General features: G+C 47.3%; 1 protein-coding gene across 6 annotated transcripts in view; it reads left to right on the top strand.

The window, feature by feature from the left end:
* Positions 1–21,425, top strand: part of ATE1 (arginyltransferase 1) — a 115,415-nt gene that overhangs the window by 12,920 nt on the left and 81,070 nt on the right. For 2 of the 6 annotated variants that reach the window (XM_058671161.1, XM_058671160.1), the window contains exons 6-9: positions 1,560–1,768; positions 4,037–4,165; positions 4,917–5,045; positions 21,212–21,244. In XM_058671161.1, the coding sequence (XP_058527144.1) occupies positions 1,560–1,768; positions 4,037–4,165; positions 4,917–5,045; positions 21,212–21,244 (500 nt within the window). The remainder of the gene's footprint in view (positions 1–1,559; positions 1,769–4,036; positions 4,166–4,916; positions 5,046–21,211; positions 21,245–21,425) is intronic. The other 4 variants (XM_004579764.4, XM_004579763.4, XM_004579765.4 and 1 more) reach the window with 2 other exon arrangements.

Genomic DNA, 21,425 nt, shown 5'->3' with positions numbered 1-21,425 from the left:
ATGGATGGGAGTCCATCGCGGTCAGTAGTCGGGTAGTGAGGCGGGGATAACTGTGATAGTGAGTGTTTCCTTGAGTGAGTTCACTAGCATGGAGACAGCTGAAGTGGCCTTTCAGAATGTCCTGTGACTCGTGTGTCTCAGGTCACTCCATTTCATTTTCAAGTTTTCCATGTTTGGAAATTTTAGGGGATGTTATTTCTCAGTAGTGTTAGACACTTGGTGTTTTCCATTATTCCTTATGGGATGCCTGTGTAGGTAAAGGTTTGTTCTGGATGTTGGTGATGCAAATAATAGGTAGTAATAATAGAGAACTTGAATTGTGTGGTCGCAGCTACATTACAGACTGCGCAAGCGTTAACACACAAAACCCCACAGCAAGTCCATGGATAGGGCTGCTGATTGTCCCTCTCCTACAGAGCTGGAAGCTCTGTGGGTCATCCTGGGGGATGGAGCTGCTCCGGGATCTCTGGCAGCATGCTTCGGGTGCAGAAGAGACAGGGTCCCTAGCCCGGTGAGGCAATAGGATAATGGTCAGTTGCAGAACTGGTTTCTACTGGCTGGTGTCAGACTTAGCCCAAGCCTCTTTTTGACAGGTGAGCTTTGTTTCCGGTTAGAAAGCTTGCTTAGTGAAGTTACAGTGTGGTCTCACTGTTGGTGAAGTCACTGCTTTTTCACACACTTTACCTCCCTTGATTTCTGGCAAGTCACTCTAGACCCTCATTTTCTTCTCCATAAAACCAACTTGACTTTCCTACTGCTGAATTTTATATGACTTGTGAATAGTGTGTTTTGGGAGCTTAAAAACTAACTTTAAAAAATAATTTAAAAAAACTAACTTTATAAAGAATTTAGAGTAGTGTTCGCTGAGCTGTGGGAGAACGTCACAGCACCAGTACCTCCTCCGGGAATGTGCTGCATAGCTTGCTGTTTGCAAAGTACTTCACAAAGTTTGGAGAAGAGTGGAATTAAGAGATTTTTTTATGTGGAAAATTTTGAAATCTGTGCATATAAGGGGGTCTCATAAAATATCATAGTGCCTATTGTAAGTGGACAGTGCCTATTGTAAGGAAACTATGCTTGGAATTCAGATTTTTTTGTAATAATTTTTTTTAAGATTATTTATTTTTATTGGACAGATTTTTACAGAGAGAAGGCGAGACAGAAAGATCTTCCATCTGCTGGTTCACTCACCAAGTGGCCATGGTGGCCGGAGCTGAGCCAATCTGAAACCAGGAGCCTCTTCCAGTCCTGAGGCTTTGGACCATCCTTTACTGCTTTCTCAGGCCACAAGTAGGGAGCTGGATGGAAAGTGGAGCAGCCGGGATACGAACCGAATGGGCTGCTGAGGCTCACAGGTGAAGAATTAGTGTGCTGCGCCACTGTGCCAGGCCCATCTCTGATGGTGAAATTCTAATCCTTTTTTGTGCTGAAACAGCCCCCATACCCCCAGCTAGGTGCACTGTTGGGACTCTGCATTCATTGTATAGAAGCTCGGGGCTTTTGAGAAAATAAGTCTAAAATGAAATGTGGTTGGATTAACGTGGTAAAATCCTTTCCAGGCAGAGGGGCTGATTTGAGTAAGCCTCCATGTCGAAAAGCAAAGGAAATCCGGAAAGAAAGGAAAAGGTTAAAACTGCTGCAGAGAGGCTCGTGTGCAGAGGGCTTCCAGGCCCAAGGTCAGCCGCCCAAGGCCAAGTCCAACCAGCCCAAGTCCCTTGAAGAACTGATCTTTGAATCTTTGCCGGAGAATGCATCACACAAGTTAGAGGTACTTTGCTTTTTGTTTGTTACTGTTTGTTTTCTTTTTGTTGTTGTTGTTATATGGTTTCAGTTGAAGTTACAGTAATGTTTATGATTCCTTATCTGAATAATAAGAAACCGAGAGATCTGAGTTGGAGAAGGATTTGTATTTCCCAAACCCACTGCTATTTTGAAGAAATCATTTTTTATTTAGAAAATTTTTAAGACTATATAGGCTACTGAATAGTTGGCTGCTGAAGTTGTGAGAACAGTGGCAGCTTGACTTGTTGCTTTACTGGATGCTCTGGCTTTTTGTGTCCCTTGGTTAATCTTTAACGCTTGAAATGAAAAATACTGCTTAAAATTTTATTTTTGAAATTTGGATAGTAAAAAGATAATTTCAACAGACCCATTTGGCAGATGTTTATCCAGTCATCCAGGGACAGGCACGTCACACAGGGAAGCCAGGAGTTCGGAAGTGCACAGTGTTAAATTATACTCCTGCAGTCCTCTCTCAGGAGTGGCCCCAAACCGTCCAGGCACCGTGGATGTTTTGGAACTAAACTCCACTCACCTTGATTTATATTCCTGGATCAAATTCAGATTTTCAGTATTAGGTTGTGTAAAATACAGACTTCCAGCCTAAAACATTAGCTGTATGATTTTATCAGATTCTTATACCTGATTGGCAATTGGTCAGCACTTGATTTTATAATTTAATGTCGTCTAAAACACTTATAACTAAAGAGCTGATAATAAAAATGAACTTGAATGTGTCCTCAATGTTAGGACAATATGCACAGTTTGTTAGACCTAGTTTTTTAACTAGAGGCTGAGAATCTGTGCTGGTTCACTTGCCACATGCCTGCAGTGGTCAGCATTGGGCCGGGCCGAGCCAAGAGCTCCATCAGGGTGGCCCTTCGAGGATCCTGAACCCCGTTTCGGCTCCCACGACTGCTGAGTCAAGGCCAGGTGCCCCCCTGGGGAACGCGGCGTCCTGGCTGCTCAGCCGAAAGCCGCCCTTGGACCTCAGCTCCGCTTTACCAGTGTTGGCTGCTCGGATTGTATTACTGAGTTTCCTCCTGCCACACTTGTAAAGAGAGATGAACATACTGCTTAAAATATTTTGAATTAGAATATTTCATGAAGGCTCATGTTTTTATCCTGGATGGTACTCTGTCCTGGAACCCGGTGCACGTAAGAACTCTCCAGAAGCCAGCTGGGGCTGAGCTTGACGTGGTTAAGCCGCCTCTCACGCTGGCCTTCCATATGGGCGTTGGTCTGAATCCTGGCTGTTCCACTTCCTGTCCTGCCTGCGTGGGAGACCTGAGTGAAGCTCCAGTTCCTGTAGTTGGGCCAGGCTGGAGAGTGAACCAGTGGATGGAAGAGCTCTTCCTGTGACTATCAGAAATAAATCAGTCTTTTTTTTTTTTTAAAGATTTATTTTATTTTTATTACAAAGTCAGATATACTGAGAGGAGGAGAGACAGAGAGGAAGTGGAGCTGCCGGGACTAGAACCAGCGGCCATATGGGATCAAGGTGAGGACCTTAGCCACTAGGCCACGCTGCCGAGCCCATAAATCAGTCTTACATGACACATAGCACAGCATAACACACCACCCTTTTTTTCAATGTGGTGACACTCAGGAAGGATGTGTAGAGACTTCCTGTCCACTGGGTGTCACTCTTCCTCCATGGAAGAGAGTGTTACGGCACACAAAATTTCCAGTTAGGTTTCTGTGCCGTTGCATTAGATTTTTTTGTCCCACTCTTCTGTTTTGCTAGCTCGTCAGCTGGTTAGCAGCTAATGCCAAAGTAAATTCTAGCCATTGCAACATATAATTACTGGTTTTAATTTGTCTTCATTTTACATGCAAGAAAAGTAATTCATAGAGAATTAATGGGCGTGGTCAGTAGGATGACATTGTAAGGAAATTTGACTTCCCAACCTTCCTTTACCATGCTGGTGCGGGGAATGAAAGAATTCCAGACAATGTTCAGTTTTCAGTTTCTGAGAGTGGATTTCCTGTAATGAAAGCTTAGAGGTAGGTTTGTGTGTGAGTGCCAGGGTTGTTGCACCTGCCAGCCTGCAGTCATGGCAGCTGCCACAATCCAGTCAGAGGTTCCAGTGAGTCTCAGGGTTGCAGTGTATCTTTTCTGCTTATTGTTGATTTTTTTTAAAGGTTAAAACTTTGTGTCTAATTTTGTATTGAAACTTACTTTGATGGTGGGAGTTGCCGTTGGAATGAATGAACGAGTAACTTAACAAACGTTGTTTTTTAACTCCTTCTGAAGGTGAGGGTGGTGAGATCATCTCCCCCAAGTTCTCAGTTCAAAGCCACATTTCAGGAGTCTTACCAACTCTATAAACGTTACCAGATGGTTGTGCACAAGGACCCACCTGACAAACCAACTGTGAGCCAGGTCAGCACGCCAAGTGTAATTTTTCTGGGTAAACAAAGCCTTCCCTCCATTTGGTTTCTTTGTATGAAATCTTGGTTTCCTTGTGATACATATTACTTATGTTCAGTTTGAGGCGTATCTGTGAAAAGATAGGGCTGAATATACGAGCTTTCTGAAAGTGCCAATTTGAGTAGTCATACATCATTCCAGTGTGGACAAAGTGTCACGTGAAATTGCCTTTATTTAGAGTAACTGTTGACGTGCGTTTATCTGAAGATAGTAAAAAGAGCCTCAGGCTGTGCCGTCTTTGTCCACACGGTTAGCGTGCTTTACTGGTGTATGAGAGTCACGTGTTGAAGAAGGTTGTGAGAGCTAAACTCCCCAGTTTGGGCACAGCTGAGGGGGACAGGAAAGCTAGATGGCAGAATGCTTCAACGCAAGTCCTCCTTGTATGCTGGTAATTTTGTAAATCAGATGACCCAGAGAAAATCCAAAAGGGAAGAGTTCCAACACCCAGTACAGAGGTGACAAGCAGTGGCTGTGGTCCCAGCAGAGATGTTGACTCTAGGGAGTGCACACAGCCACAGTTGGTGGCTAACCCAGATGGCCTTGGCTGTCGGTGAGCGTCCGTGTGATGTGCCAGCCCACGTTAGTGACGGATTCCGCTGCTGAGCTTCGGATTTGCGGAGGTTCTGCTCTAGCCTCACCTTCAGAAGCACGCCGTTGGTGGAGATCTTTCAACAGCGTCTGCTTCTGTTTCCTTGCTCTGAAGGTGAGGTTAGTACCTGTCTCCTTTGAGGACCCAGAATTCAAGTCGTCCTTCAGCCAGTCCTTTTCTTTATATGCCAAGTATCAAATGAGCATACACCAGGATCCGCCCGAGGAGTGTGGGAAGACAGAGGTACTGTTGGTTAACTCTTTCTCCTGTGTTGATGGGGCTGTCTGAAGGAGCATGGTAGGTATGTCACCTCCCTTTGCTGTTCCAGAAGTGGAAGCACTGATCATTGCAGAGTGGGTTACTCAACTGTGAAAATGAGTCTGACCGGCCAGGGCCGGCATGTTAATAAGCCTGCCAGGGACAGGGTTGTGGGTGCAGGCTTCGTGTGAGCTGCTCAGGAACCTGGATGGAGCCAGTTCCTGCACCAGACCTCCGCTAGTCCATCACTGAGCTCAGCCTGCCGAGCAAGTGGAGCCTGTGACTTGAGGAAACTTCTAGCCAGCTGGTACTCTGGGCCTTCAGAAAGGTCATGGAAAATGAATACAGTGAAGAAATTGCATGGGTTCCAAAAATTTTTGCACCCAAAAACTGTTTTATTTGAGGGGCAGATTCACAGAGAATGGACAAGGAGAAGGGCAGGATCCTCCGCTGGTTAACTTCCCAGCAGGCAGCAGCAGCCAGCAGCAGCCAGAGCTGAGCCAGAGCCAGGAACCTCTTCCATGTCTTCCACGTGGGTATGGAATCCTGTGGCTTCTGCCCATCTGCTATTTCTTTCCCAGGTCATAAGCAGACAGCTGACTGGGAACTAGAGCAGCAGGGACCTGAACTGGCGGCAGCAGAGACGCTGGTACCTATAGGTGGAGAATTAGCCAATTGATCCATCATGCTGTCCCCAAGACTGCAGACAGAGAGGAAGATCTTGCATCCGATGATTCACTCCCCAAGTGGCCGCAACAGCCGGAGCTGAGCCAATCTAAAGCCAGGACGTTCTTCTGGGTCTCCCATGTGGGCACAGGGTTCCAAGGCTTCGGCCATCCTCGACTGCTTTCCCAGGCCACAAGCAGAACTGGCCCCCATACGGGGTCCCGGTGTGCGCACGGCAAGGACTTTAGCTGCTAGGCCACCGCGCCAGGCCCGATGCTGCACTTTTGATCCAGCTGTCAGCTCATGTACCTGGTAGAGCATGGAAAGATGGCTTGAGCGCTTGTGTCCCTGGTCCCCAACATGGGAGACTTGGAGGGAGTCCTGGCTACCGGCTTCACCCTGGACCACACCTGACCATTTTGTCCATTTAGGGAGTGAACCAGTGGATGGGAGATTTGTCTCTCTCCCTCTCTGTGTAATTCTGCCTTTCAAATAAATCTAAAAATAAGTAAATAAATTATATAACCTCACTATCATACCCATCAAAATGCACAATAATTATGTCATCTAATACCCTGTATATGTATGATTTTATCTGGTTGTGTCAAAAACATCTTTTTTTTAATCTTTGATATGTTTGAACTAAAATCCATAAAGGGTGTACTACCTTCACTTTTTACTACATTCTTTCAAGCACCTTAATTTGTGACAAATATCTGGCCTCTGAGATTTTGTTTAAGAAGCTAGGTCATTTGTGTTTTGCTTCCTGGGGTGAGTTTTGGTCTTCCAGTCATGCCCTGGTTAAAGTACCTACATCCTACATCGGAGTGTTTGGATTCTAGTTGTGGTTCCTCATTGCACTTGCCTGCTGCAGGAAACCTGGGTAAGTGGTGATCAAGTGGTTGGGCCACTTATGTGTGAGACCTGAATTGCATTCCAAGTCCTGGCTTGGCCCCCTGCCCACTCCCAGCCATCTGTTGCAAGCATTTGGGAAATGAACCAGCAGATAGAAGAACCGTCCCTTGCCCCTGGCTTTCTGTCTCTTGTTTCCAGAAAATTACTTCTCTTCATTGTTGATTCTTTTTGAAAGTGTAAATGGATATGCTGTGTGTTTTGTTTGTGGATGTGCCTGTGTGTGAACTGTTAGGGGATGTGTGTATGCATTTCCAGAAACGTGTGTTGACACCACAAGTGGCAGTACACGTGTGCCCGCTTGCTTTCTAACAGCAACGTAGGGGACCTGCCGTAGTTTTCTGTGTTTACTGTTTATAAGCTGGAGGCTACTCCTTAGCAGCGTTTGGAGAGGGGTTCAGCATTCCATCTTACAGCTCTCAGATCTGTACAGGCGGACACTGGGCAGTCTAGTCTTCGCGGTTACATTCAGTGAGTATGCTTACATGTTGCAGGTTTGATTTTGGTCAGTGTGTTTTGTTGCAAGTTGGCAGAGTGCTGAGTTAAAAGTAAATTACTCTCCATAAGGCTTGTACCACGTTCCTTATAGCCAACAATTTTGAGGATGTCTGTAATTCTCTGGCCACAATCAGAGTGTTTTATAAGAATTTAGGGTTTTGTTGTGTGTGAATAGGAATATGTTTTCTGTGGTTTTAATTTTCATTCCTTTTATAAGTGAGTTTGAGCGTATTAAGGTTTAAAGGCTGTTTGCGTTTTTTTCTTCTGCAAGCCATTTTATCTTAGCTATTGTTTTTGAAAGGATGTTCTTTTTTTTGTTTCATTTCTTAGAAACTCTTAGCACGCATGTGTGTCGGCTCTGATGAACACTGTAATCATTTTCTGGTTTGATTTGTCTTTTTATTTTGTTGATTGTGTTTTGACTCGGCAGCGTTGTTTTTATGTCTGAGGCAGGAACTGCTGGCTTCCTGACCTCCTGGAAGCATCCTTAGGTGTGCCTCTCCCTGTTTCCCGGTGGCCGTCTGACCTCAGGCCTGTGGTGTAGAGATGGGTGCTATCAGGGCAGTGTACCTCATCCTCCAGCAGTGACGTCAGCACCAAGCACCACTGGCTTCCTGCCTGGTGACGTCAGCAGCAGTCCTGAGGAAGGTTCTGCTTGTTCCAGCTCTGAGATGTGGCCTTGTCGCTGGGACTGTCGCTGTGGTTGTGTCTGACGGGGTGGAGGAACCACTTACTGTAAAGAGGCTGTTGGGGCGGGTCCCATGGTAAGGTTGGATAGCCCAGGTCAGGGAGAGGCCTCGAGGCTGACTCCTGGTCGGGCGTGACTGGACTTGAAGTGAGCAGTGGTAGGAAGAGGCTGTTGGGGAAACCAGGCGGTGGGATTGCTGTGGCTTTGGCAGTGGACTTGAAGAATGTGGAGTTGGGAGTGGCCAAGAGCAGAGTCCGGATTGGCCTCCAGCACCTACCTCCCCCACACCAAACCCAGTTTCTGGCTTGCCTGAGTGAGTGTGCCGTGGTGACGTTATCCAAGGTAAGCAGAACTGTGGGCATTGAGATGGCGGTCCCCCAGAACTCAGGCCAGGCGCTGCCACTTAGCAGCTAGAGCTCCCAGACCTGCAGATGGAACCCCTCAGCAGAAGGCAGAGTGCACGTGGCTTGATGGATACAGAAGTCACAACTGTGGTAGATGAGATGAGTGGGCATAAAGGTGGAGGAGAGATGTGTAGTCTTCAGCCCAAGAAGGTGATTTGTACTTGGCTGTTAGAGAAACAGAAACTAGCAGAAGGGAAAATTAAAGACAAAGAACAGAAAAATAACCCTGCCTGGAGCGGAGCCTGTAGGCATCTGAGGGCATCTGGGGTGCCGGTGGCTTGAGTGGCATGGGACAAGCCTTTAAGAGCAGTGGTCCCTCCTGTCCTGTCCCGGTCCTGCCTGGGGCCCAGGGGCCTGTGCAGGGCAGCGGTCCCTCCTGTCCTTTCCCGAGCCCAGGGGCCTGTCTGGGGCAGCGGTCCCTCCTGTCCTTTCCTGAGCCCAGGGGCCTGTCCAGAGCAGCAGTCCCTCCTGTCCTTTCCCGGGCCCAGGGACCTGTCCAGGGCAGCGGTCCCTCCTGTCCTTTCCCGAGCCCAGGGGCCTGTCCAGGGCAGCGGTCCCTCCTGTCCTTTCCCGGGCCCAGGGGCCTGTGCAGGGCAGCGGTCCCTCCTGTCCTTTCCCGGGCCCAGGGGCCTGGGGCCCAGGGGCCTGTGCAGGGCAGCGGTCCCTCCTGTCCTTTCCTGGGCCCAGGGGCCTGTCCGGGGCAGCGGTCCCTCCTGTCCTTTCCTGGGCCCAGGGGCCTGTCCAGGGCAGCAGTCCCTCCCTGCCCTAAGGAATGTTCTCCATGGCCTTGCAACCGCACCTTTCTACGTCACCCAGAGCCCAGTTGAGAGTTCTGCCCTCGGGTCTTCATTCAGTGTGAATGCATTGGAAACACGGGTTTCGCCAAGCGGCTGAGCTGCCCGCTGTCCACATGGAGTGCCCGGAGCAGTTCCAGCCTCGTGCTCACTGACTGTGCAGACCCCGGGAGCCAGCAATGCCACCCCAGAACTTCCTGCCACCTACAAGGGACACCTGGCCTGCACTGTCCCTCCTGGCCATTGGGAGGCGTTTGGGAGTGGACGAAAGAGGGGAATGCACTCTTGCAGATAAATAAAAAATAAAATATAAAAAGTGAAAGGATTACATGCCTAAATTAGGGGAAATTGTTCTATCTCCAAATTTCAAAAACAGAACTGTATATATAGGGTCTAAATGAAACCCATTTCAGATTCACAGAAGCAGGCTGAAGGCAAAAAGATAAAAATTATCATGCGAAAGTGAACCAAATGCTGGAGACAAAACATTTTAAAATAATTCAATTATTGGAGATGACGAATGGGGCAAAATATAATCATTTATGTGATGAGGCTTGTATGTAAAACAGATGACCTCTACAAGTCAAACAAAAATGAGCACACAAGTTTAGAAATCTTTGTAAAAAAAAAAAAAAGAAAAATACAAAACTGGAAGCAAAAGCGTAAGCAGCGATGCTGCAGGGAGCTGTTAACCAAAGCACGCTGAGAGATCACCCATGCCCACCAGGACCAGCGTGTGTGTGTGCACTCTAATTTACAACGCAAAGCAAGCAAATGTTGGCGAGACTACAGGAACGTAGGCCCCTCATGTGCTCCGACCATTCTAAACGGTGCAGTGCTTTGAGAACAGTCTGGCAGTTCCTCAGAAGGAAAAACAGCTTTACCGTACACCACAGCAATTCCACACGTAGGAAAACATATTCAAGAGAGAGAAGACAGAAAGCCACCTACAGATTTGTTCGCGAGTGTTCAAAGCTGAATGTTAAAAGGTGAAATGCCAAATGGCGCCCAGTGCATGAGTCAGTACGGTAAGATCTGTGATGCAGTGAGTTCCTGCTCAGGTGTAGAAAGAAATGAGGTAGTGATACTGCTACAGCATTAGTGATACATGCTACAACATTAGTAATACATGCTACAACATGTGTGACTTGGGAACAACATGCTCAGGGGCTCAGCTGGTTGATCTTCCACCTGCAAGTGCCAGCATCCCATGTGGGCACCAGTTTGTGTCCTGGCTGCCCCACTTCGCATCCGGCTCCCTGCCTGGGAAAGCAGAAGATGACAGCCCAAAGCCTTGAGACTGCAAGACCCAGTTGAAGCTCCTGGTTCCTAGCTTTGGATCACCTCAGCTCTTCGCTTTATAGCCATTTGGGGAGTGAACCAGCGGATAGAGATCCTTCTGTCTGCCCTTCACTGCATAATTCTGCCTTTGCAATAAAAATTGATCTTTAGAAGCAAGAGAACGTACTCAAGTGAGTACCCAGCACAGAAGGCCACAGTACTGCCTGATTCCATTCTCCTGGAATGTCCACAGCAGGCAGCTCCAGAGGCAGCTCTCCGGCTGATGGAAACATTCTGAAGTTAACTGGTGATGTTGGTTGCATAACTCTGTGACTACAAAGCTCTTGAACCGTACACTTTGAAGGTTTGAACTCAGTGTCCACTTAATTATATGCCGTGTGATTATTGTACCTCAATGACCCTTGTGTGGAGAAAGGCACGGCTCAGCACTGGCCGCAGGAGGCAGTCTGCGTGACTTCTTAGAGAACACACTCCGGGCCTTGACCTCCTGAAGCGAGCCAGGCCTCTTTGGTTTCTTTTCCAGAAGTTTCACAACATGGAGCTCATCTTCTGTCCCTAAGTGCCCGCCTTCCCCTTCTGTTTCATGATTATCCTTGTGATGTAATTATAAAAATCTGCATTAATTAAAATGGCTCTGTATAACATCTGAGTTGTAACAAAATTCTGAGAACTGAATCGCTCGCTCACCAGCTCTCCTGAGACGTGACAGGCCAGCCCCAGCACAGCCCTGCCCCAGCCCTGCCCCAGCTCAGCCCAGCCCTGCTCCAGCACAGCCCAGCCTTGCCCCAGCACAGCACAGCCCTGCCCCAGCACGGCCCAGCCCTGCCCCAGCACAGCACAGCCCTGCCCCAGCACAGCCCTGCCCCAGCCCAGCCCAGCCCTGCCCCAGCATAGCCTAGCCCTGCCCCAGCACAGCCCTGCTCCAGCACAGCCCTGCCCCAGCTCAGCCCAGCCCAGCCCTGCCCCAGCCCTGCCCCAGCTCAGCCCAGCCCTGCTCCAGCTCAGCCCAGCCCTGCTCCAGCACAGCCCAGCCTTGCCCCAGCACAGCACAGCCCTGCCCCAGCACGGCCCAGCCCTGCCCCAGCACAGCACAGCCCTGCCCCAGCACAGCCCTGCCCCAGCACAGCCCAGCCCAGCCCAGCCCAGCCCTGCCCCAGCACAGCCCTGCCCCAGCCCACCCCTGCCCCAGCCCAGCACAGCCCTGCCCCAGCACAGCCCTGCCCCAGCACAGCCCAGCCCTGCCCCAGCACAGCCCTTCCCCAGCCCAGCCCTGCCCCAGCACAGCCCTGCCCCAGCACAGCCCTGCCCCAGCACAGCCCTGCCCCAGCACAGCCCAGCCCCAGCCTGCCAGTCGCCCCAGGACCTGATGTCCAGCAGGGGCTCCATGGAGCTGCTGCTGCTGGGCCTTTGGGTGTTTTTTTTTTTTTTTTTTTTTTTTTTTTTTTTTTTTTTTAAGATTTGTTTATTGGAAAAGCAGATCAGATTTACAAAGAGGAGAGAGAGAGAGAGTTCTTGGCTCCATTGGAAGTACAGCTGGTGGCCACGCGGTTCCCCACGTGGACGCTTGTGGAGTGAGTGTTCATTGAAGGAAGGTCCTGGCGGTGGCAGTGACCCTCTCTGTGTGTGTTTTAAGGAATCTTTTAAAGAAAAGACTGATGAACTGTGTCAGAGCAGTTAGATGTTTAAAAGGTGCTTTTTTGTTTCTGTTCTTTTAAAGTTATGTCCCTGGGGTTAGTAAGTAAATCTGGATTACATAGTTTAACCTACACAAGAGCTTTCAGGTCAGGCTGTCGGGTCTCCTGGGTGGAGGTCACGGAGTGGCGAAGCCCTCCTTGGCCGTGGTCGGGCTTCCAGAGCGGCCACTCTCGGCCAGGTGGAGTGCCAGCCTCACTCGTGTCTCCTTGTTGGAGTCCGTGGCATCCTCGCTGTCACCACCTCCTTGCTGTGGGCTCCATCCTTGTTAACGATGAGGTTATTTCAGGCTTTTTACTGTGCTTTTCTAGGAAACACTTCAGCTTAGTTTGGAGAACTTCTGAGAGACTGAAATGTTAGGAGACATCCACTTCTGCAGGTACTTGTTTTGGGAAAGCTGACCTATTTGGGCATCTGTGATTTGACAGTGTAGGAGAGCCAAGGGGACAAAGTCCTGATAGTTGGTACACAGTGACCTCACGGAGACCTTGAAGGCATGGAGTCCACACCTGCCATCTCGGTGCTCCCACTAGAGGGCGCCTGTGCCTTTGGACCTGGTCCAGTAGCTGTGTGGGCCCTGTGGGCAGTAGTGGGCAGCTGTGGGCAGCTGTAGGCAGCAGGGGCACAGGAATGAATGCTTGCTTCCCTTCTGCCAGGCCTGAGAAGTAATTGCAATGAGGCATTGAAGTGATAATTACAAGTGATTCTTTGTTGGTTAAAGGATTTAAATACTTCCTAGTCTTAACTTCAGAGGCTTTTGGCTTCATTTTTTCTCCTCTTAGTACTCTGTATATGAAAATAGCAAAGCTTTATGTTGGAATAATTACTCAGTGTATCAGAGAATTGACACCCTCCCTTAATTATGCAGAGACCAGAGGCATGTACTATTTTATAAATATTTAACCCTGGCATATAATTAACAGAATTTGAAAGAAGGCAAGATCTGGGCATTTTGAAGTCTTTAAAAATATTTTTAGGGCCTGAGCTAATTTACTGGAACAAAGTAGAGAACTTAAGCAATTATTTGTATGAATGAAAAAGGTTCTTTTCTTTCTTTTTTTCTATTTTAAATTTGGAAAGGCAGACAGAAAGAGTAGATATAGAGAGAAAGATCTTCCATCTGTTGGTTGGCTCCCCACGTGGCTGCAGTGGCTGGAGTGGAGCTGATCTGAAGCCAGGAGCCAGGAGCTTCTGGGATCCCATGTGGGTGCAGGTCCCAAGGATTAGGGCCAACTTTCACTGCTTTCCCAGGCCATAAGCAGGGAGCTGGACGGGAAATAGATGTTATCGGTGCCTGTTTGGGATGCTGGTACCTGCAAGAGGAAGCATTTTGCCATCACGTCGGACTCTTGGTTTCTTATTTGTTAATATGGGAGGAAGATACTATGGAAGGGTCTCTTGTGAGGATTAAGTAAGATTGTTAAGGTCATAGTTGTGACCGTGCTTGGACAGACAGGTTCTGGAGAGTGGACGGTGATGCGCTGTTGGGTATCGGCAGAAGCACTGAGGCCGCGTGCTTTGGTACACGCAGGCAGCATCTGCACGTGCAAGGGTACTTCTTGTTTTGCCATTTTAATTCACATATTCATTGGAATCAAAAGGCTGCATATGTTTTAAATCTCAATATTAAATTAGAATCAGTCTTTCAGAGGGATAAAAGTAATATTCAGAACCACTCAGTTTGACTCATCAACATATGATTTTAGTCTTCAAAGGAAGAATTTTGAGTAGGCCTTGGTTCATCTTGCTGCACCACATGAAACATACACAGGGCGTTACTTGGTGAGGGTTGATGGGTGTGCGTTGCTGTGTTTAGAAGTGCAGAGCGGGGAGTTTGCTTTCTGACTGTGGTAGTGCAACTTCTTGCTTGTACTTGGAGTGTGTTTCTTCTTTCGATAAATTAGCTGTTTGAGGTACTGTAATGGATAGCATATTTTGTACTTGTTACACAAATTTATGTAAATGCTATGCCAGGATCTGGAGCCATGCCCACTGCCCCACAGAGAGAGCTGGGAATGGGGTCAGAACTCCGTGCCCGCTGGGAGCATGGGGGAGTGTTGGTGGAGCATCCAGAAGGAAGTGCCTAGGAGAATGCAGGGTGGCCACGTGAAAAGCACGTGGAGACTCGGAGCAAAAAGGGCGGTTTAAGTGTTGTCAAAAGCTCCTGACAATTTGCCTAACAGCAAGTGGAAGCTGCTTTTAATTTCCTGTGTGCCTGCACCAAGCTGAGCACGTTGGAGGGAGTGCGGAGCTCGTGTGATAGGAGCGGTGCTGCTGTCCCGTTTGGCTTTAGCATTTGTATGTTAGGTCTGTTTTTTCCATTAAGTCTCAGTGGCGTCAAGTTTTATGACCTTCTGGTAACATTTGACAAGTGAGCGGTACTACCTATTGAGGACTAGAAGTTTGTGGTTTTGCTGTGGTAATTCATTTTAATCACCAAACAATTTTAGATAACTGCATGGGCAAAAAGCAGTCAATATTTTCTTCTCAGTTAAAGTGTAAAAAATGGAAATTATGATTATTTATCCAGTGCATGATTCTCTTAACTTGCGTAAAAATAGGAAGTATATTGATGTAGATTTGTAAATATTGATTAAATATTTGTTGATTCTTATGGAAGAGTCATTCTTGAAACTGTGATTTTATATTTGTGCTTTGGATGAATGTTATATTTCTTCTGGCTGTGAAGGATTGTGGCTTTAATTTAATCAATGAAGCATTTAATTCCTGGCATGTCACAGTCAGGATATGATAGAGGGATGAACCTAAGGCATAGTCTTACACTTTGACTAGTTAATTTTTGAAAGGCAGAATTCGAGAATCTTCTGTCTGCTGGTTCACTGTCCACATGGGTGCAGTGACCAGGTGAAGAAGAGGTTGTTTGCAGCATAGCGTGGGAGAGGTGTGTGCTGGCGAGGCCGCTGGCTGTGGGCAGTGGGCAGCGCTGAACCGGAAGGGGTGCTGCTGACCTCCGTGTCCTAGGGCTCACCCCGCTGTGCAGCGCCATAACCATGAGATTCATCCACAGTGCCTGCACAGCTGGTGGGTTTTTTTTCAGCATGGGTAGAGGGTGATGTGCCCATCCTGTAGTGGGGGACGTGTAGCTAGTTCTGGTTTTGTCCTGTTAGGAATCAAGCTCCTGTGAATATTCTTGCATATCTCTTTTGATGGACATACCACTTTCTTCCCTTGTGTATTTGCCTAGGAGCTAAATTGTTCCATCATGGAGTAAATGTATGTTTTATAAATAGGGCCGGTTTGCCTTAGTGCTTCTACTGCATGAACATATAGGCTTAGTGTCCCAGTTGCTCACCAGTAGTTGGTATTGTTGAAACTTTAGTTTTAGACCTTTGCTATGTATGTAGCAATATTGCATTGGAATTTTGATTTGCTATTTGTTGCTAACTAAATAATACAATAAAGAAATAATTGACCAATGGAATAGCCTTCCTGTTGTTAAGTACATTTTTGGGTTTTGTCCCTTGCCTTTAAAAACTGGCGTCCTTAGGGTTGTTACTGAGAGTTCTCCGTGGGCTCAGGGTGTGAGTCCTGTTGTCTGTGGTATATGTGTAGCCTTGATCTGGAAGTAACTCTCCTCCATAGCGAGAAAAACACAACCTGGGAAAGAATGTTATTTTGAAAAACTTTCAACTCTCAGGCATTTTTGAACTCTCAAATTGCAGTTTAAGACAGGCAGTGAGTGATTTTAACACTTTTTTTTTTTTCAAAAGAAATTTTGGTGCCAGTGTTGACTCACGAGTTCAGGGTTTTTTCCTCTTAAACACTCCTAAAATGATTTCCACACCTCTCAGGTGTCCTTGGGCCTTAGTGGTAGTACTTACTGATGTTAACACATCTTGAGGTGGTCGGGCCTGTGGCAGGAAGCATCTCTGCCTGGGGTAGTCTGCAGCGCTGCTGTGAGAGGCCGGTCCTCTGATGTCCTTGTAACTGACCTCCTATTCTTTGAATTTTGGTGTGCACTCTGTTTATGGTTGCTGTTGGTCATGGTGAAAATCAGTTTTAAAAAATTTGTTAATTTTTATTTCAAAGACAGATTTAGAGAGAGTGTGAGAGAGAGGTCTTGCATCTGCTGGTTCACTCCCCAAATGGTCGCAATGTCTAGAGCTGAGCTGATCTGAAGCCAGGGACCAGGAAACTCTTTGGGGTCTGCCGTGAGGATCCAGGGTCCCAAGGCTTTGGCCCATGCTGCATCTGCTCCCAGGCCACAAGCAGGGAGCTGGGTGGGAAGTGGGGCAGCCAGGACATAAGCCAGTGCTGATGTGGGATGTTGGCACTTGTAGGTTGGAGATTAACCAGTTGAGCCATGTGCTGCCCCAGCAATTCTCCTAGTCCTTTTCTCTTTTTTTCTTTCCATGTTTTCTTTTTTTCTTTCAAAGGCAAAGTTAGAGAAAGAGAGAAGAGAGAGCACTTCTGTGCAGTAGTTTCCTTCCCAAATGGCTGCAGTAGTCAGGGCTGGGCCAGATCGAAGCCAGGAGGAGCAGCTTCTTCTGGGACTCCCACGGGGGTGCAGTGGCCCACGGATCTGGGTGAACTGCTTTCCCAGGCTCGTAGCCGGGAGCTGAACTGGATGTGGAGTGGCTGGGGTTGAACTGACACGCAGAAGAGATGCTGGTGCACAGGTCATGGCCTGACTTGCTGTGCTACAGCGCCGCTCCTGACTCCATTCGGAGTGTAGTTCGCTAAGATAATTTTGAATGGGGGAAAAAGTGGAAGAAGCAGGGCCAGTCGGGAGGTGTGGAGCACAAGCACACACCCACGTGAGACTCAGGATATTAACAAGAGACCCCGATGCCTTTTATGCCTTGGTTCTAAATATGGAGCAGACTTCTCGTGCTCAGAAAAAACAAACAAAAAACAACTTCAAGACTTGGGACACCACCATCTTGTATTGAAGTCCACAGGACTAAGTGGTCCTGCCTGTGATTCCGGTTGGTTTCCTGTGACTTCTCATCCTGGGCAGGTAGGGGTGATGGCCTAAGCACAGGGGTCCTTGGCACCCCAATGAAAGGCTGGAGTTCCTGACACCTGCCCGAGGCTGGCCCGCCCCCAGGTGCTATGGGCAGTTAGCCGGCTACTTGAAGCTCACTCAGGCTCTTTCTTTTTTACTCTCTCCTTTTCAGATAAATACATAAACCTAAAAAGTATTACAAAACCTAAAAGTATTACAAAATAATAGTTGACAATTTTTATGACTATTTTATCAAGAGTATCAAATTGATAATGTTAAAGATGTAAGTTCCGTGTTAGTAACAATATTAAGTTCTGGAAAATGCCAGGCAGGTTACTCCTGTTTTTAATGATTGTGAATCAAAAACTTCCTAAAATTAACCTTTTAAATGGGTGGATTGAAAGACAAAGGGACTGTTTGTTTGCAGTTGAAATTATGCATCATTTTCTTGTCTGTTAAGTTGTAAGGTTTTTGGTGCAGTATTAGTCTGTTTTCTCAATATTTTGTCTGGATATCTAGACTAGAATCTTAATCATTAACTGTGGTTATTATTTCTTTAAATTTGTTTGAGAGACTGAGTGAGCTCCCATCGGCTGGATCACTCCCCAGATGCCCCTGTGACCCCTCGTTGAGGTCAGCTGTGAGGTCACAGTGAGGTCAGCAGTGGTTTGCAGTGACGCTGACAGTGAGATCACAGGTCAGTAGTGATGTCACAGTGAGGTCACAGTGAGGCCATCCGGGATCTTGCCCCAGGCCTCCCCTGTGCTTGCTGAGTCATCACTCCTGCTTGCTGCCATCTGCATTTGTAGGGAACTGCCTTCTGGACCCAGAGGTGCACACTGACCCCAGTCCCCCGGCCAGGAGATATGGCGTTCAAACCACCAGCACAAATGCCCCACCCACACATTTATTCCATAGTGTGATTGGAAAAATGAGATTAATAGTGGTTTCTGGCTGTTACTGTAGTGTTTCTTTAAAAAAAAAAGACTTTATTTTAGTAGTATTGTGAGTCACATCCTAACTGAACCATAAGTTTTCCTTACACTACTCAGATACCATGATGGCATTTGTTAATCTCACTAAGGAGGATTTATTAAGTGATTAGTGAAGTGGAACATGAATAGTTTTGGTTGTGATAGCAATGTGATTGTGTCTTATAACTTTATTATTTTATTGCTTTGGAAAACAAACAAAAAAAACTTTCTCGGGTTGGCAAAGGGGACGGCAGTGTTTTAGGTGTGTTTTGAAATGCTGTGACATGTTACACGTCCACACCCGCACACCAGGGAGTGTGTGTGAGTGTTACACACCCACACACCAAGGAGTGCACAGGCGTGTTACACCAACACACCAAGGCACTCATAGGCGTGTTACACACCAAGGGGCGCACAGACATGTTACACACCAACACACCAAGGAGCGCACAGGTGTGTTACACACCCACACACCAAGGAGCGCACAGGCGTGTCACACACCCACACACCAAGGAGCACACAGGGACAACACACACACCAGGGAGCACACACGCATGTTACACACCAACCAAGGTTCACACAGGCGTGTTACACACCAACACACCAAGGGTTGCACAGGCGTGTTACACACCCACACACCAAGGAGCACAGGGGCGTGTTACACACCCACCCACACACCAAGGAGCACACTGGTGTTACACACCTACACATCAAGGAAACACACAGGCGTGTTACACACCAAGGAGCTCACAGGTGTGTTACCAAGGAGTGCACACAGGTGTGTTACACACCCACATACCAAGGAGCGCACAGGCATGTTACACACCCACACACCAAGGAGCGCACAGGCGTGTTACACACCAACACACCAAGGGTGTACATCATGTTACGCACTCACCAAGGAGCACACAGGCGTGTTACACACCCACATACCAAGGAGCGCACAGGCATGTTACACACCCCCCCACACACACACACCAAGGAGCGTAGGGGTGTTACACACCAACACACCAGGGAGCGCAGGGGTGTGTCACACACTCACCAAGGAGTGCACAGGTGTGCTACACACTCACACCAAGGAGTACAGACGTGTTACACACCCACACACCAAGGAGCACACAGGCATGTTACACACCAACACACCAAGGAGCGCAGGGGTGTGTCACACACTCACCAAGGAGTGCACAGGTGTGCTACACACTCACACTAAGGTGTGAAGCATGGCAGTGGGACAAGGGTAGTCTTCTGACCAGTGAGTGATTAATCACATGGTTATTCAAGATGTTTTTTTTTCCAAAATAAGCTTTTATTTTAATAGTTTTTTTCTTGAGTTTTCTTGAAGTCCTGCCATTTTTTATTTATTTACAGTATCCTATATCCTAAGTAATGTGTTTGTTACTACAGATTCTGAGCCGTTTACAGATTTGTATAATAGTTGACATGCACTTGTGGTGAAATTGCAGAAAGCTGCAGCAGAAGGTCAGATTCTGACATAGCGCCTGGTTTTCGTGCTCTGGACTCAGCCGGTCTGCCAGCGGCTCGTCCCGACTCCAGGGGCTGGATGCCGCTGCACGCGAAGTCGGAGACCCGGAACTCGAATAGCAGTTTCAATAAACTTGTTTGGTTCATGTCAACATCATGAAAATATTTTATCATATCTTGCACTTTCAGAAAGTTCTGTTAACAATGAATATAATTAAATTTCATATTGATATTTGAATTGAGCAGTCTGTGTAGTCTGTGTTGTAGTGTGTCCTGTCTGGGGCAGAGCTGCTGCCTGCACTGGTGTGCATGGCTCACTTTGGTTCACTTTGTGTCTTTAACTCTTTTTTTTTTTTTTAGAAAACTTAGATTCCTCTCAAATTTGTGAATGTGAAGAGTTTTTAAAAACTGTACAGAGCAGTCGTGTTGTGAATTCTTGTGTTTATTTATTTGTGTTCTCATCGAATATCATGACTAAATTTTGTATCTAGACACTCCTCTCACAGTCCCCTCGCCCCACCACTGTGTTAAACTGGAAGGAAATTTCAGATACCACAATTTCATTTATATAAGTGTATGTCTGGAAACGAGAATATAGATTATTTGTGTCCTTCTGGCAAGCTTTGTAGAGAGCAGGTTAGTGCTTGGAGGTAGGGATGTTTGCATTTCATTGTAAACAGTTTGCGTTAACAAAGATCAAGCATTTATATTCTTGGATATTTAATTATTAGATTTTCATCTCAAAGGATGTAGAAAGTTGCTCCTGTAAATACCATCTGTGAAACAGTTCTGAGCTGTCATCTTCGTGTGTGAGAATGAAATGTCTGATTGCTCGTTGCAGAGCTCACCCACAACCTGCGTGTCATTTACTTATGCCCCTCTTTCTGGTGGCTTCGCTGGGTAGCTGCTGGAAGGCAGGCTTGTCACCGTTAACTTCAGGTGGTCATGTGAAACCTCTGTGTCAGAAAACCCAGGGCAGTTAAGGAGAAGGGAGGAGGGCCAGAGGGAGGGGAGAGAGTGAGCACACCAGGCTACCACTGCTGGGGGGTGAGGGCGGGCATGGGGGCTGTTGGTCCCTTCTCGCTCTCTCCACCCCCTCCCTTCCCCACTGTGACTGCTGGGAGCTTGGGGGGCGGGCGTGGGGGCTGTTGGTCCCTTCTCGCTCTCCCCACCCCCTCCCTTCCCCTCTGTGACTGCTGGGAGCTTGGGGGGTGGGCGTGGGGGCTGTTGGTCCCTTCTCGCTCTCCCCACCCCCCTCCCTTCCCCTCTGTGACTGCTGGGAGCTTGGGGGGTGGGCGTGGGGGCTGTTGGTCCCTTCTCACTCTCCCCACCCCCTCCCTTCCCCTCTGTGACTGCTGTCCTTGGTTCTCCCTTGTTTTGTGCTGTTGTCTTTCAACATTTGGTAAACTGTGTCCCTGGCACATGGGGTCAAGAAGGCTGAACATTCCTTCCTTAGATGGTATTTTTATTATTTAGGAGTTATGAAATAATACTGAAATCTAGATGAGCTGTTCTTTGTTTTTAGGAAAGAGTGTGAAAGAATGTTTATTTAAACAAATTGAAATACAGTATCTACTTTGGGTTAACTTGAACCTTTCTGTAGTCTGGATAAATTTTATAGTGTGTGAAATCCTTAATTTTGGATAGATCTTTGAATTTGTTTTAGATGTTCTTATTGGAAAATTATGTAATAATTATTCTTTTTCTATGTTTTCTCTTTTGCTGCCCGTTTGTTGGATGACTTTGACTGTCTTCCCATTTGACTCGCAGTTCACAAGGTTCCTTTGCAGTTCGCCATTGGAGGTAAGAGTTTGTTCATTGAACTTGACCCTGGAATTTTACTAACTGAACTTCACTGTTGGTGTCTTTCTTTCAATGTTTATTTGCTAACTTAGTGGTGGTCAGTTTGGCTTAACAATCTTCTTTAATAACTAGTGGATGAATACATCTTGGGGGGGACGCTTTCCTACAAGGTAAGGGTATA

The sequence above is a fragment of the Ochotona princeps genome, chromosome 13 (assembly GCF_030435755.1).
Source record: "Ochotona princeps isolate mOchPri1 chromosome 13, mOchPri1.hap1, whole genome shotgun sequence".
In the NCBI taxonomy this organism is placed as follows: domain Eukaryota; kingdom Metazoa; phylum Chordata; class Mammalia; order Lagomorpha; family Ochotonidae; genus Ochotona; species Ochotona princeps.
This window is presented reverse-complemented; position numbering and strand designations above follow the sequence as displayed.